The sequence below is a fragment of the Prosopis cineraria genome, unplaced genomic scaffold, assembly GCF_029017545.1.
Source record: "Prosopis cineraria cultivar Desert tree isolate PC_DT_omini unplaced genomic scaffold, ASM2901754v1 PC3, whole genome shotgun sequence".
NCBI lineage: Eukaryota > Viridiplantae > Streptophyta > Magnoliopsida > Fabales > Fabaceae > Prosopis > Prosopis cineraria.
In genome coordinates, this window is record NW_026555334.1 from 46,689,851 (window position 1) to 46,703,736 (window position 13,886).

Below are 13,886 nucleotides of genomic sequence, written 5' to 3' on the forward strand. Positions count from 1 at the left end.
AAGATTTTGCTGAGCAGAACGAGGGCAAGTGACTGATAAATTCGCGATTGGCGATAGTAAAAAAATGCTTAAGTGAAGAAAATTTATTAACATAACAAGAGAAAAAGGACATGCACCACCAAACTTAAAAGGAAAAGAATATATAGCTATAGACATGAAGAATTCCTCCTCGACTCAGGTACGAAATAAAACCAAGGCAGGTGAACATGTTATCAAATTCTTCTAGCAGGGAATTGCACTGTTGGAGGTGGACGCTGTTTCAGTCCACTCACTAACCCGTCACTTTTCTGTACGCATACGCTTCTCTTGCTCTTCAATGGGGAAAGTGAAGCGAATCTGGTCGCCAACCTGGATGGAGAGAAAGATCGACGCCATTTGGATACTGCCGATCTCTTGGGAGAAGTCTTTTTCATGAGACTTGGGGGTCTTGTAGGTGAAGAAATAGACAAAACTGGCAGGCTTTTAATCTTCACTTGGAATTTGGATGGTGGGCTTTTGTTGTGGACATGGACCCTGGGTGGTGGGCTTTTGTTCTTGGATTGGAATTTAGAAGCAGAGCTAGGGGACTTGATCAAGAACTTGTGTGGAGTCCCTCTGTTTCCTGATATAACCGGAGATCTTGTCCTGCAAAACTTTTGCTGCTGTGAAGAAGACGTGGACAGGGACAAAGGGTTGGGGAATAGTACAGTCTTCTTGGCCCAGGGCCTATTCCTCGGAGACACCCTGTTTGCCACATACCTGTTATTTTCTTTCTCAAGTTCCCTCACTTTCTGGGGAGAAACCTTAAAATTGATTCTTGAACGAGCCCTTCCGATTGAAGGGGATGCTGATTCTGATCGAGCTGATTCTAGCTTGGTTTGCTTCTCTTTCTTCCTCCTAGCTTTGAGTTGGGTGTTTTCTGGGTGTAGTAATTTCTGGTTTGTCCGTTGTGGCGGTGCCGGAGTTTTTGGGTCTTTGGTATCAGTTTTCTTGGCCACTGCTGAAACAATATCTCTGGCAAACTGACTTGCCTGTAGAATTTCTCCAAGAGTTTCACCCACAAGCATTGCTGGCAATGACATTCGCTTCCATTCGCCTGCAAATAATTTATAAATGGTCCTTCAATTATTAGTCTTCAGCCCCCAAAATATGAAAATAAAATAAATATACAAGAAGTTGATTTTCAAGAAGTTGATTTTCATGTAGGGTGGGGAGAGACGACCTCCTGTATTTGCTGGAAACTTCCCTTTTGGAGATCTGGAACGGGCGCCATTTGTGATCCTTCAAAATGGCAAGAACAAGGCTTACAATTTTAACCAATCACTTGGATTAAAAATTTTGAACTCAGGTCATCATGGTATAGGACATTTCAATCTAAGCCAAACCTGAGTGATTCTTGCTTGCACCTCAGACTGGTTCTTAGATAGCCTCTGGTACTGCGAGGGCTGAGATTCACCCCTGAAACCGCCTTCGTCCCGCCGGCCACAGTATACTGAAGTTCCTGAAGTCGAGCCATGCACTGGTCCATCTTCAGACATCCACAAAAAACTTCGTTACCGTAAAAGCGCAGGGGTAACGTGCATACATGAAATTGATGCTGGACTACGTTATTTAATTTTAAGGTTAAGGTTTCTGTGATTTGCTCTTGTTTGATTGAGATCTGCAATCGGAATATTGAATCTCACGAGGGAAAGTGTAGATTACCTTGTTTAATGTTTCTCTGATGAGGAGAGGATTGAGTGCGGCTAACATTTTCTTCGACTTTGGTGGGGTTCTCGCAACCATCTCTGCGCTATACGAAGGAAACACGAGGGTCGATCTATAAATTTTAGTCTCAGACTCCGACCCCAAACCTTTTTCTCTCCAACAAAGTACCCAACCTAAGATTGGGAATGAAATTTTGTTCTCTTCTCTCTCTCTCTCCCCCCCTCTCACAGACAGACGCGGACCCGAAACCTTTTTCTTTCAGTTTGGCACCGAAGTGGAAAGTCAAAACTTGTTTCTGTGGGTTCCAACGGTCGAGTCCATCATCGCGAAACTATTGTAACGGCTACATTGAACGCCCCAAACCCCCCCCAAAAAAAAAAACAAAAACAAACAAAAAAAATCATGATAAAATGATACTAATAATTAATTAATAAAATAACTCCGCGCCGTTTCAATTTCAACGTCTTTTTTGCCAATTATCTTGCTCTGTCTTTAGGGTCCTTAATTAATTAACTAAATTATTTCTGGAGAAGCCATTTCTCCTGTGTCATCAGAGGATTGACTTCAAGTTAAAATTTCACATAATTTTCTGAAATTTTAACTATGGTTTAATTAAAAAAATATAATACGGAAAAAAATTATCTACTTATTACATTTCAATAAAAACATTAAAATTGCCCTATTTAAAATATCGTACAAGACATTCATTGCCCTTTTTAAATTAATACATGTCTTGGTTCGGAATTGATAATAAAATAAAGGTAAAAGTACACATAATTTACTAGCAAGAGAAACCAAGGAAATGGCCTTTAATGATGCTATGGTTTTTAAGTGGAAGGAAAATTGATAAAATGCTTAGAATTGTATATCGTCTAATAAGTATATCATCTAATTGCACATGACTTGGCACATGTAGTCAGATTTAAGGACGATTTAGAATTTTAACAATAAAGAGTTGGCGGTTAAAATTTCAAAGTGTTGTTTCAACTTTTAAAATTGTCAAGAGTTATTTAGTCTACAACACAAAGGATTTAAATCCTCTAAAAGATTTAATCTACCCTGAATCAGTCTCCATTCTAAAATATTTTTTTAGTAACTAAACAGTTCCCTTTTTTTTTTCCCCTTACCAAAAACTAAAAAAGAAGTCTATTAACTTATATTGATCCCAAAAATAAAAATGTTATACTGCGCGGATTAATTCTTAAAAAATAAAGGTTAGTCAAACAAAATTCGTCTAGAAAATGCCACTTGGTCACTTAGCTTTGTAAGAATTTGCCTTGATGGTATTTTTTAACAAAATGAGGCTATATACTCAATTCACTTTGTAGGCCACGCCCATTCAAGCAGCTGAGTAATCACACTGTTACAAGAGAAATCAATCCTTTTCACGTCCAAGAAATTTAAACTTATTTGTTTCGAAGACACACCACTTGGCCCCGTTTTCAGAAGAGGAATGAAGACAAAGCTTGTAGATACTAGGCCGAGATGGCTGCAAGGTTTATGTATATATTTGACAATGGAACCCACCTCAATCTCATAGTCTCATTGCATTTCGGAGGAAGGCCGAGATGGCAACAGTGACGACTTTCTGCTATTTTTGAAGCCTCTTAGCTTCAGAGGACTCCACACAAAGGATTTTCGTTGCAGTGCAACCACGGCCGGATTCCTAACCGCCCCTACTGGGCTGCCCATGAACTTGCTACTGCCCCTCATGAAACTGGGGGTAGTCTCAACCGGTGCTCTCATCTCTGGCAATGGGGCGAACAGCCTTGAATACCGAGCTTTCCTTTGGCTTGTTATCGATGATTGCTGACCACTAGTGAATCCAGAGGCAGAGCTACGAAGTGGAGTTGTCAAGCCAGAACTAGTGTCCGGTCGGAATGTAGCGATTGAGACCCGCCTCCTGGGCTGGAAAACTTGGCTTGTTAACGGCGGCGCCGCGCCTGGTCTCACAGCAATGGACGCCCTCCTTGGTTTCACAAGGTCTTGTGCGTTTCTCGTCATTACGCTCTTTCTGCCAGTGTTTTCCTTTCCATTCTTCTTTGAGGGCATAGGAGATGGTTGAGGCATTATGTTCGTTGTAATCCTCCGCAGTGGCATCCTCAACTTCGAAGGATTCAGTGGCGGCTTTTTCTCTGCTATAGCTTTCCGAGGTGGCGCTTCTTTCAGCGATGCGAGTTTTGAGGGTTGAGCCGAAATTGCAATCGCTCTACTTTCTTGCTTCAATCTGGTTTTTCTCTCTTCTACTATCTGGTTCTCAAGGTCCCGAACCTGTGAAACCACAGAAGTTAACGGTAAATTTCAATGTCCAACATATATATTAGGACATATAAATTACAAGACTACCTGAGCAAAAAACTTACGCACACGAACAATTTACCTTTTCCTGAAGATTCCTGCACATATGGTCTCTGGCAGCAAGCCTTAGTTGTAAGGCATGCAGGCTATCCTGTAATTTCTTTGTTTCCTTCTCATCGTGCTTAAGCTTTTCTGCCTGTCGATGAAATTTCAAAATTTATATACCAAAAGCCATGTTAAATTCCCGGTGTAGAAAATAACTAGACTCCACCATACCATCTGCTTGTACTTAAACAGCTCAGTTAGGTCTACTTGCTTGCGAGCTGGGCCACTTTCTATTCCTCGGACACGAGTGGCAAAATTCAGTGAACAAAGCGTTTCTCCTAGGTCTGCTGCACTTGGACTTATCTGGACAAACATCAGAGTTTTGCAATCTCCTCCTGCATTTCAAGATCAACATCACAAATAAGAAAGAATGCACTCGCAAAGAATCCAACATCAACTGAATACTTCGCTTTAGATCTAAGAAAATTTAAAAGCATGGGATTCAGATGTAAACCCCAACCATAAAGAAGCCACTCCCAAAAGGGCATAATGCTGAATTGAAACCTCACCTAGCGAGCTCTGCAGTATATGAGTGAGTTTTGAGTTCCTGTCTCCAAAAAAGAATACAAATATCAATAAAATAACAAAGCATTCAGCAGAAATGTGTCTAACAAATGAAATGACAATTGCCTGTAAGGGATGTGGGCTGATTTGGATGCAAGTGCAGAAATAACGTCACCGAGTGCTGATAGAGACTTATTTATGAATTGAGATTCCTTCAATCTATCTCCCCCAGCTTCAGTTTTTCCCACACGTTCGCTCCCTGCTAAGTCTACTAGCCAGAGGTGACTCCTTGTTCTCTGGCCATTGATAAGATTCTCCCCCATAACAGTAACTCGTAACAAGCTGCATGGGAGCCACTTCTGGATCATCAATTATGTACTAGTAGACAAAAGTGCGTATCATTCATTTGTAGAAATAACGCTTCCGGTGCCAACTTTAAATATGTGACATTAATGGAAAAGCTATGCTGTATATTTGACTATAGTATGATATTGAGTGCTCAGATAATTTTAAAAACAAAGTACTAAGCACAATCAAGATATACCAGTGAGAACGACTGCTAAGTTCATTGGCATTGGTGGACCCAACAGATCTGGTTTTATTTCCGGACTTGAGCATTTCCCACACGTCCTCTATTCTATAAACACGAGCTTCAACAAGTCCTGGAACTTCTTGGGTTCCATCCGCTGCTTGCTTAATCTCCAACCTTCATTTAATTAAGTAAAGTTGAGAACATGTTCTCCTATGCTAGATCTACCTAGAACTGAAGATCTTTAAAAACAATGGTTGCAACTGTACACTTGTTATTCAACTCAGTGGAAATCACTCAAAATTTGATTAAACATCAATATGCTCGTAAAAGAAAAAACTAAAAATTACTGTGCTAATTAGACGTAACATAATAGAAAGAATACTTACTTCTTAGTAGGTTGATCAGAATTTTCTGCCAAGAGGTCCCTTATCTTCTCATTGTAAACTTCCAGCATACTAACAACCAATTCATATTTCATTATGCTACGTCTCTCTTCAGATATCCGAAATAAGTCGTCCAGTGTCCTGTAGTTAACTCCCCTATGTTCCGGTGTTCCTTCCATAGTAAATGTCTTACCAGTTCCAGTTTGGCCGTAGGCAAAAATGCAAACGTTAAACCCATCCAAAACTGAGGTAACAATAGGTTTTGTGTGCGCAAAAACAGCCTCTGCATGATGAATAATAAATCCACAATAAAGCGCTTCCCAAAATGAGAGAAATTTCTCTACTGCGACATAACATATAAAAACAAAACTAAATACTCAGGTACCTTGGTTATCATCAGGTCGAAAGACACAGTCAAATCTAAATTGCTTTTTAGAAGAATCAGAGCATATGACTTGAAGCTCGTTGTCAGAAGATGACTCAAAATTGACGACAGATGCATGTCCATTTGCAGTTTCACTTTCATTTAGAGGTCTGCATCTGCAGAAAACTCGGATGTTTCCCTTCATTTCAATCACTTCATTGTAAAGCCGTCTCCGCTCCGTGGACTCCTCAAGGTACTTTATTTTCAGTAGTTCGTATTCAGCACCTAGTACCGGACAAAAAGAGGAAAATAAATTTCAACTGATAAAAAAATAGGTGGAGAGTTCGTTCAATTTTCTTTACTCCATGACTTTACCAAGACTCTGAACAGACTTTACTACTTCAAGGCCTGGAAAGGAATCAATCGTGAATTTCACATGATCAGATAGGACTACATGTTGGTCCTTCAACTCCTGACGCATCAAAAAACAAAAACCAGGTAAATCAATAGAAAAATAAGTTTCCTATGTTTAAGAAAAGCCAATCTTTCTTTTTTGGGAACAAATAAGGAAAATACAAGACAGACCTATCCTTTAATACCCAGAGAGAAAGGGAGGAAAAAAGAGGGAGCAGAATAAGAACTGAGAAGCCACACATTCATAAGTTAAAAGAAAAACTGGGGAAAAAGGAATTAAGCTTCAAAATTACCTGAATTTTGGAACTTAAATCAAGTATTTTCTTCAAAATTGGAAGTGTATGATCTGGAGAAATTTCATTAGTCCCATTCGACAGACTATTCTCATCCACGCAGACAGAATTCTCCTTCACTTGTGGTGAAATATTGCCTAATAACAATTGCAAAATCCAAAATTAAATAAATAACGCATATACAGAGCGAAAAAAGACTCCATGAAGACGAATAAGGGAAAAAAAAAGGAAGAATTAAGGGCACGAAGTGGGGTCAAGAAGACAAACCTGTGTTATTAGCTGTATCTGCTATATTCCGGGCCGAAACTAAACAAATGATCCAACAACCAATAATGTCGTTGGAATCACTCTTCGTTTTAAACCCAAAGAAATCAAATAAAAAAACTAGAAAATACAGAGCAAATGAAAGATCAGGAAGGACGAAAACCTGAGTCGAGGTTACATGACTTCAAATTGCAGTCAATCACAAATTGATTAAACTTTTCAGTAAGTGTCTCCATAGTTAATTCTGCAAGAAGTATAAGACCCGTTAAATTTCCTCAGATATTTGTCAAGAAACAATGTCAGAAGAGATCTCTCATTTCGGTAATCTCCAATATCTAACAAGAAAAGCAGGGAAGAGAATACAAGTACCGTCCATGGGATCGGAAACGGAGATATTGGAGAAGAAAGATGAGTATTCCGACACGAAAGGGAAAAATGAACACGAGCTATAGCGAGGAAGCGATGGAAAGAGAATCAGAGAGGGAGAGGGAGAGCCTTCACTACTTTGCTCGTCAACGGTCGGTAGGGTTTGATGAGATTTCAAATTTGAACTTAGGGACAAAAACACAGGAAATCAATCCGCAACGGCTTTAAAATTAGAGCGGAAAACTGGAACAAAGATGGGCCGGTTTTGTGGGCCGGGCACAATGGCAGAGTTTACATTTGTACCTGGAGTCTGAAGAGGCTCGTATCCTTCGTATTTAAATACTTCTGTTTTAATTTGTAAGACACTTTTATATAAAAAAAAAATATAACTTTCACTCCCTACTTCCTATATTTTGTACACGATTTAATATTAATTTTTATATTTTATTTTTAATGTTTTAAATTTCAATAATTTTTTCTGTCTGCACTTACCCTACACTTTTAGAGGGGTGTTGACGTGGCATTAATGGTGTTAATTATATTAACATAAATAATAACATTATTAATTATATGGTGATGTATTAATTGGTGGCTGATGTATATTCTTTTTGAGAAAAAAAGAAAAGAAAAGCTTATGTATGCTCCCTCTAGTTTTTATTATAAGACATTTTTAACTGTTTCACATATCTTAAAAAAATTTAGTTTTTTTATATCATAAAAAAATTTTACGTATTTTCATTTTTATCTTTGGCCTTAATTATACAATTATATTAAATACTCTCATGTTGATCAATAAAAGGTAAAATTGAAAAAAGTAGTTTAATTATTATAAAGTATTTCACATTTTGAACAAATTTTTTTTTTAGAATATGCCCTGTAAATGAGACTCGAGAGAGTATTTTTTAATAATTAGAAAATAAAAAATTTATCCTGACTCTAAATCTAAATAATATATTTTATATACATTAAAAAATAATAAACTATCTCAAACTTAATTTCAAATCTGACTTTAGAACATAGAATCACAGGAAAGGCACATTAAAATACAGAATTATAACAAATCTAAAAATAAACAAGTGACATTTTCTCATAACCTTAAACCCTACTTATATATATATATATATATATATATTAAAAAAAATACACATAAGCTTTTCTTTCTTTTTTCCCCAGAAAAAATATACATTAACCACTAACTGACATTTTACCATATAATTAACGGTGTTATTATCTATATTAGTATGATTAACACTGTTAGTGCCACGTCAACACTCCTCTGAAAGTGTAGGAACCTAAAGTATAAATGGAGAAAAAAGTAGAAACTTAAAACACCAAAAATAAAGTGTAGGAACCAATAGCAAATCGCATGCAAAGTATAAAAACTGAAAGTTATATTTTTCCTAAATAAAATTATAAATATTAATAAAAATTTATTAATTATAATTTATAATTTTATTTTTTAAAACATAAAAATATAAAATTTTAAAAATTCCTTTAATTTAATACGTCACTCATAAAAAAAATATTAAAGAGAGAATATAATACAATGGAAATGCTAAAATTAAAAAATATATTATTAATTAAATTTTATGTTTTTAAAATATCTTAAATTTTTGGGACATCAAATCTTTTTTAAAAAATATCTTATAATTTGATATAAAAGTGTAAAATTACACATCGAAATAAGAGGATCTCGTGTGTCTCGATTTTGTGGTTGATGATTATTGATATTCTCTCGATCCTTTATTATAAGATCTAAGATCTAAATACAAATATCAACAAAACACTCAAATTTAGGTGATGTGTAGAAAAATTGTTTATTCTTTCTTGTTTTGCCCTTGATTAAACACCATAATTTTTTCACTTTCAATTAAATGTTATCATTTATAAAAGACATTTCAAAAAAAATGTTTTAATTACTTCCAAAATTTTGTATTGAGTCTTGTAATTAAAGACAACATGGCTAAGGCTACACACACACACACATAAAGACAACATGGCTAAAAAATAGGTCATATAAAATATATATATATATATATATATATTTTGACCAGAAAGGTCTTATAATTAAGAATAGAAAGAGCATATTTTTTCTTGCCAGTCCAAAACGGTACTGGTTATTCCTCAATCTATGTATAATAGAGGGGCAAACATGTCCGATAAAATAATATTACACATAAACAGTCCGTGTAAAACAAACTTTGGATGTGCATGGGAAAAATAAACTTCTGTATGCCACGTACTTACGAATATATACATTCATATACATGCCACTCACAAATGGAAATGATCACATAAAAAGATAATGATTCTTATGATTTTTCGAACAAGGAATTTAAATATTAAGAATATAAATTGTACTAAATTCTAAAAAATTCAAAATATCATAATTCGATAGTCCAAAAGGAGAAATAAAATGCATAACCATGTCGTGCATTGGCCCCTGCCCCTTCCTATAGAAATACAGAAGGGATGGGATAAAATGCATATATTCATGTATGTTTCGCTAAATTTTAAATAATAAGTTTTCTTTCCCTTGTTGGTTGCACTAACTTGGTGGCGTTGGGCACTTTAGCCATTCCAAGACATGTCATGCAAGCCTCTTTGCTCCCCAGTGCTACTTGTGAAGTTCTTGATAGGTGCAACTGTCACTTCTTGCGGTGTAAATCAAGTGAGCGAAGAAAAGTACATTTAATTGCTTGGAATAATATAAAGTCTCTTTTACTAATCTTCAATTAAATTCAAGAATCAAGATAATCAAAAAATTAACCCAAAAGAGTTATCAAATTTGTAAGTTTTACAAATAAAAGATCCTAAATTTAAACAAATTTAAAACATCTCAATATACTTTTACAATTCAAAAATTAGAATTAAAAATATATGGGGGAAACATGTGATCTTTTACAAGTTAAAGTATTTCCAATAAAGTTAAAAGCAAAATAATAGTACAATAGAAAATAAAAGCATGTTGTAGCTAGTTTCACATGCGCCGCAACATGCTTGCCTCTGTGTCATGCATCATGATTAATAATTTAAAAATCAAACCGGTCTGATTGTTGACCAGTCCAAATTCCAATTCCATCAATATATGAAAATTGTTTTTGGAGTTGAGATGGGTTAGGTCGTTTAGGACCGACAATTGGACTAAAAATCAAAATCAAGTCGACAATCGAATCCAATTTTCAAGAACTAGATTGTTCAAAAAAAACTTTTTTTTATTGAATTTTTTTTAGGAAATGACCAATTTTTTAATCATTTGATGTTATATTGTATCATGTAGCTTGTTAAATAATAATAAACTTAAAATATTTAATTTTTTTTAGTTAAGTAGTAATTTCATATTTACTTTTTATATTTAGATTATTATATACATATATAATTTGTTTAATTTAATTATTACATTACTGATTTAACCATTGGTCCACTCCAGTTGAACTATGCAAATCGTGAACCATTGACCCTTCCAGTTCAGTATCTGACCCAGTTCTGAAAACATTGGTCATGGTGTATTATACATTTTTTACAACATTGTTGCAATCATAAAACAACAACTAGGCTAATTTTTTATGTGTCCTATTTCTTTCTCCGATGTTTGATTGAGGCGATCTATATGTTTACAGAGAGCTTTCTTTTAACTCTGGGTAATGGCACTGATTTCAAAATCAAATAATTTCTTAGTAAAAAATTGAACACTCATCTCTAAATTCACTCCTTTTTATATCTCAAATACAACTTAGACGCCCAACATTTAATCCTTGTGTCAAAAGCCTAATTAACACTCTAGACCAAACTCAATGGACTTTAATGAACTTGTACAATACATTACATCACTATCTAACACATCAAATACATTTTCAATGCCTAACTCCTTAATCATAAAAATAGAAGAGGGAGCCTCAATTTCACAATTATTCCACAACAATCACATTTTTCTTATTTCTTACTTGCACTAATATTTTAGCCATTTCTAAATTTCACAATTTATACATAAACACAACTTAGGGTCTAAAATACACAATTTAACATCAACCAACACAATGCAAGTAAGCACACATGAAAACTCTTAGTTGGCAACATTATCAATAATTATACACATATATTACTCAAAATAAAAAAGACATACAGTTTTATGATTGAAATCCTAAGCTTTAGTCTATTTTTCTCGATCTTGTCCCAGTGAGCTAGTTCTTATAATATTAAAGAAAGAGGGTTGAGTACAACCATTCAGTAATTAAAGTATATCTAACTTATACTAATGTATGTTAATTAATCTAAATACAAGTGGAATCAATTATCATACTCATACTAACTTAGCATGATCAAAACACATATTCACATTTCACATCCATACTAGCAAAAGTTCATGAGATAATGGCATGATAATTATATTTCACATTGAAATAAAGCAAATCACATGATTTTCGTCACTAGAGTCACAATACAGACAACCGTGTGCCCTTTTTATCACAATATGCATGATTACACTCCCTTATATCCTTCCCATGCCTTCGACACAAAATTGTGAGCTATAAATATTGTGATCGTTCATCTGATGAGACTACCCTAATCATTTACGCATGAGAAGTCACTCAGCCAAAGTTGCTCAACTCACTTGTGGGTCACGATTTCCCTTAAATCTCACATAGTAAGGTGTTGTTCTTCCTGAACTAGCTTCCTCATTAAACAAATCAAAACTAAAGTAGGTTCAAGTCTCTTATTACATAATGGGACAGTCCTTCGTCGAACGAGTAGGATGATAAGTATAAATAGATTCAAGTAAGCCATTAAGCTTCAAGGGTAGCCTTACTACGTGGATTTTAAACTTACTACTCCTCTTTTTAGACAAACTCCCACTTTTTATGATCATGCGATGCACAATTATAATATTACATAGCATACAAAATGCTCAATGTATGGATATGGCTAATACCATCATTGTACTTATGTCATAAATGAACATCACATAACGCATCTCAACGAGTCATTAAATGCTACTTTACTTTGCATCATTGAATTCCATAAACATCACATCATTAAACTTTACTTTATAAATATTCAAGAAACTTCACATTTCTCACATTCGTTAAACTTCACATTATACATGTATCATTAAACTCTACAAAAACATAATATTCGATTTTCAAATATATGATGCCACACTTGCATTTTAAATAATTTCACATACTTTAATTATAACATTTAAATCAATTAACACATAAAAGTATAAGAAATATTTTTTTCCTAGTTATCTCAAACATTTAAGAGGTTAAATATTTATCTTTCAATTACTCATTTCTAAAGCTTTCATGAAGCTTGAATGGTGCCAAGTTATAATTACTCTAAATTGACTCACATCAACAATTAGTCAATAACCTCTTTAGGATAAATTTTTAACATCTAGTTCGATATTTCAACACTCTCAAAATTTAATCTCCTCATATACAAAGATACCTATAGGGTTTATTAACTTTCTCTAATTCACATTAACCTCATTGAACTTTCAACTAGTCATTAATGTCTTTATATTGCTCCAACCACCTTACTAATGGTGGAATTTTGGGTATTAATAATCCCCTAACCACTAAGACTTACAATGTCACAAATTCTAAATTTAAATAACTTAAACAACTTTTACTAATTTTATTTACATTAATGGGTTTGGACTGATAGCCTTTATGGACTTAAACTCCTCTTTTTTAACAAACCCTAACCCCTAATCATTAATAAAATGCAAGAAGAAGGAAGAATTAAGCTTTGAAAATTTACCTTTAGTGTTTAGAAACTTCAAAATTCCTCCAATGCTTCCACAATCCAAGCCCTGGCAGAGTTCTCCTAGTTTGCTCCTTCCCTCTTGCTCAAACCTCTTTCTTTCTCCTTTGTTTTTTCATATCAAACTTGTGTTTGATAAAATTAAAAATTTGACCTTGCACTGCTGTAACATCCCAATTTAAATTTTAATAGTTAATTTGGGTTAATAGAAATTTTAAAAAAAATATTTAGAAGTAAGCAAATTAGTAGGAGATAATTATTAAATCTAACTTAGGATATAATTCTAAATTAAAATTAAAAAAATTAATTAAAGAAATAATAATAAAATAATAAAAAATATTATTATAATAAAAAAAGAAAAGGTATTAAAAAAAGAAAAGGAAGAAGAAGAAGAAGGATGAGATTGCTTTCGGCGGCCGCATAATGATTACATATAAAATAATAAAAAAAAAGAAAGAAGAGAGAGGAAAGAAGAAATAATTAAAAAAATGTGGCACCCACTGAATTTTTATAAAAACTCACCTGTTTCCTTCGTTTCTTTATTCTTTCCTTCGTGCGCGAGCTGAGGCAGAGTGAGCGTGAGTCACAGGTGCAGGAGATCTGAGTTTTTAAGGTAAGAGTTTTTAATAGGATATTTAGGATGTGATTTCAAGTTTTTCAAGACTAAGTAAGTGTTCTAAAATTTTTTCTTAGTCATCCTTTCTTTTTGATTTCTGATTTTGTAGTGGTAGAAAATTTAGGATCTGGAAGAGGGATGAATTTATGTTGAATAAATATGGTTTATGAGGTTATTAGTAGTATAATAAATATTCTAGAGTATAAATTTATTGATGATCTTTGAATTTGTGTCTTATGGATCAAATTCTAAACTAGATCTGAAAATGTATGTTGATTTATTGAGGTTTAGA

At 34.1% G+C, this 13,886-nt stretch overlaps 2 protein-coding genes across 3 annotated transcripts; both read right to left on the minus strand.

Annotated features, from left to right (window-relative positions):
• Positions 1 to 68: 68 nt before the first annotated feature.
• Positions 69 to 1,958, minus strand: LOC129305027 (probable microtubule-binding protein TANGLED). The gene is made up of 4 exons (XM_054944929.1): positions 1,684 to 1,958; positions 1,365 to 1,507; positions 1,202 to 1,260; positions 69 to 1,075 (listed from the first exon to the last, which is right to left on the minus strand). The coding sequence occupies exons 1-4, from the start codon at positions 1,762 to 1,764 to the stop codon at positions 213 to 215; spliced, it is 1,146 nt and encodes a 381-aa protein (XP_054800904.1). The 5' UTR covers positions 1,765 to 1,958; the 3' UTR covers positions 69 to 212.
• A 989-nt stretch (positions 1,959 to 2,947) lies between these two features.
• Positions 2,948 to 7,387, minus strand: LOC129306305 (kinesin-like protein KIN-14S). Of its 2 annotated transcripts, XM_054946823.1 has the most exons (13): positions 7,213 to 7,387; positions 7,007 to 7,087; positions 6,847 to 6,885; positions 6,580 to 6,716; positions 6,248 to 6,344; positions 5,894 to 6,157; positions 5,512 to 5,791; positions 5,138 to 5,299; positions 4,720 to 4,935; positions 4,599 to 4,636; positions 4,261 to 4,424; positions 4,067 to 4,180; positions 2,948 to 3,957 (listed from the first exon to the last, which is right to left on the minus strand). In XM_054946823.1, exons 1-13 carry the CDS (start codon positions 7,217 to 7,219, stop codon positions 3,229 to 3,231), a joined length of 2,328 nt encoding a protein of 775 aa, XP_054802798.1. In that variant the 5' UTR covers positions 7,220 to 7,387; the 3' UTR covers positions 2,948 to 3,228. The 2 variants fall into 2 exon arrangements, with proteins under 2 accessions (XP_054802798.1, XP_054802799.1); XM_054946824.1 differs by lacking the exon at positions 6,847 to 6,885.
• Positions 7,388 to 13,886: the final 6,499 nt, after the last annotated feature.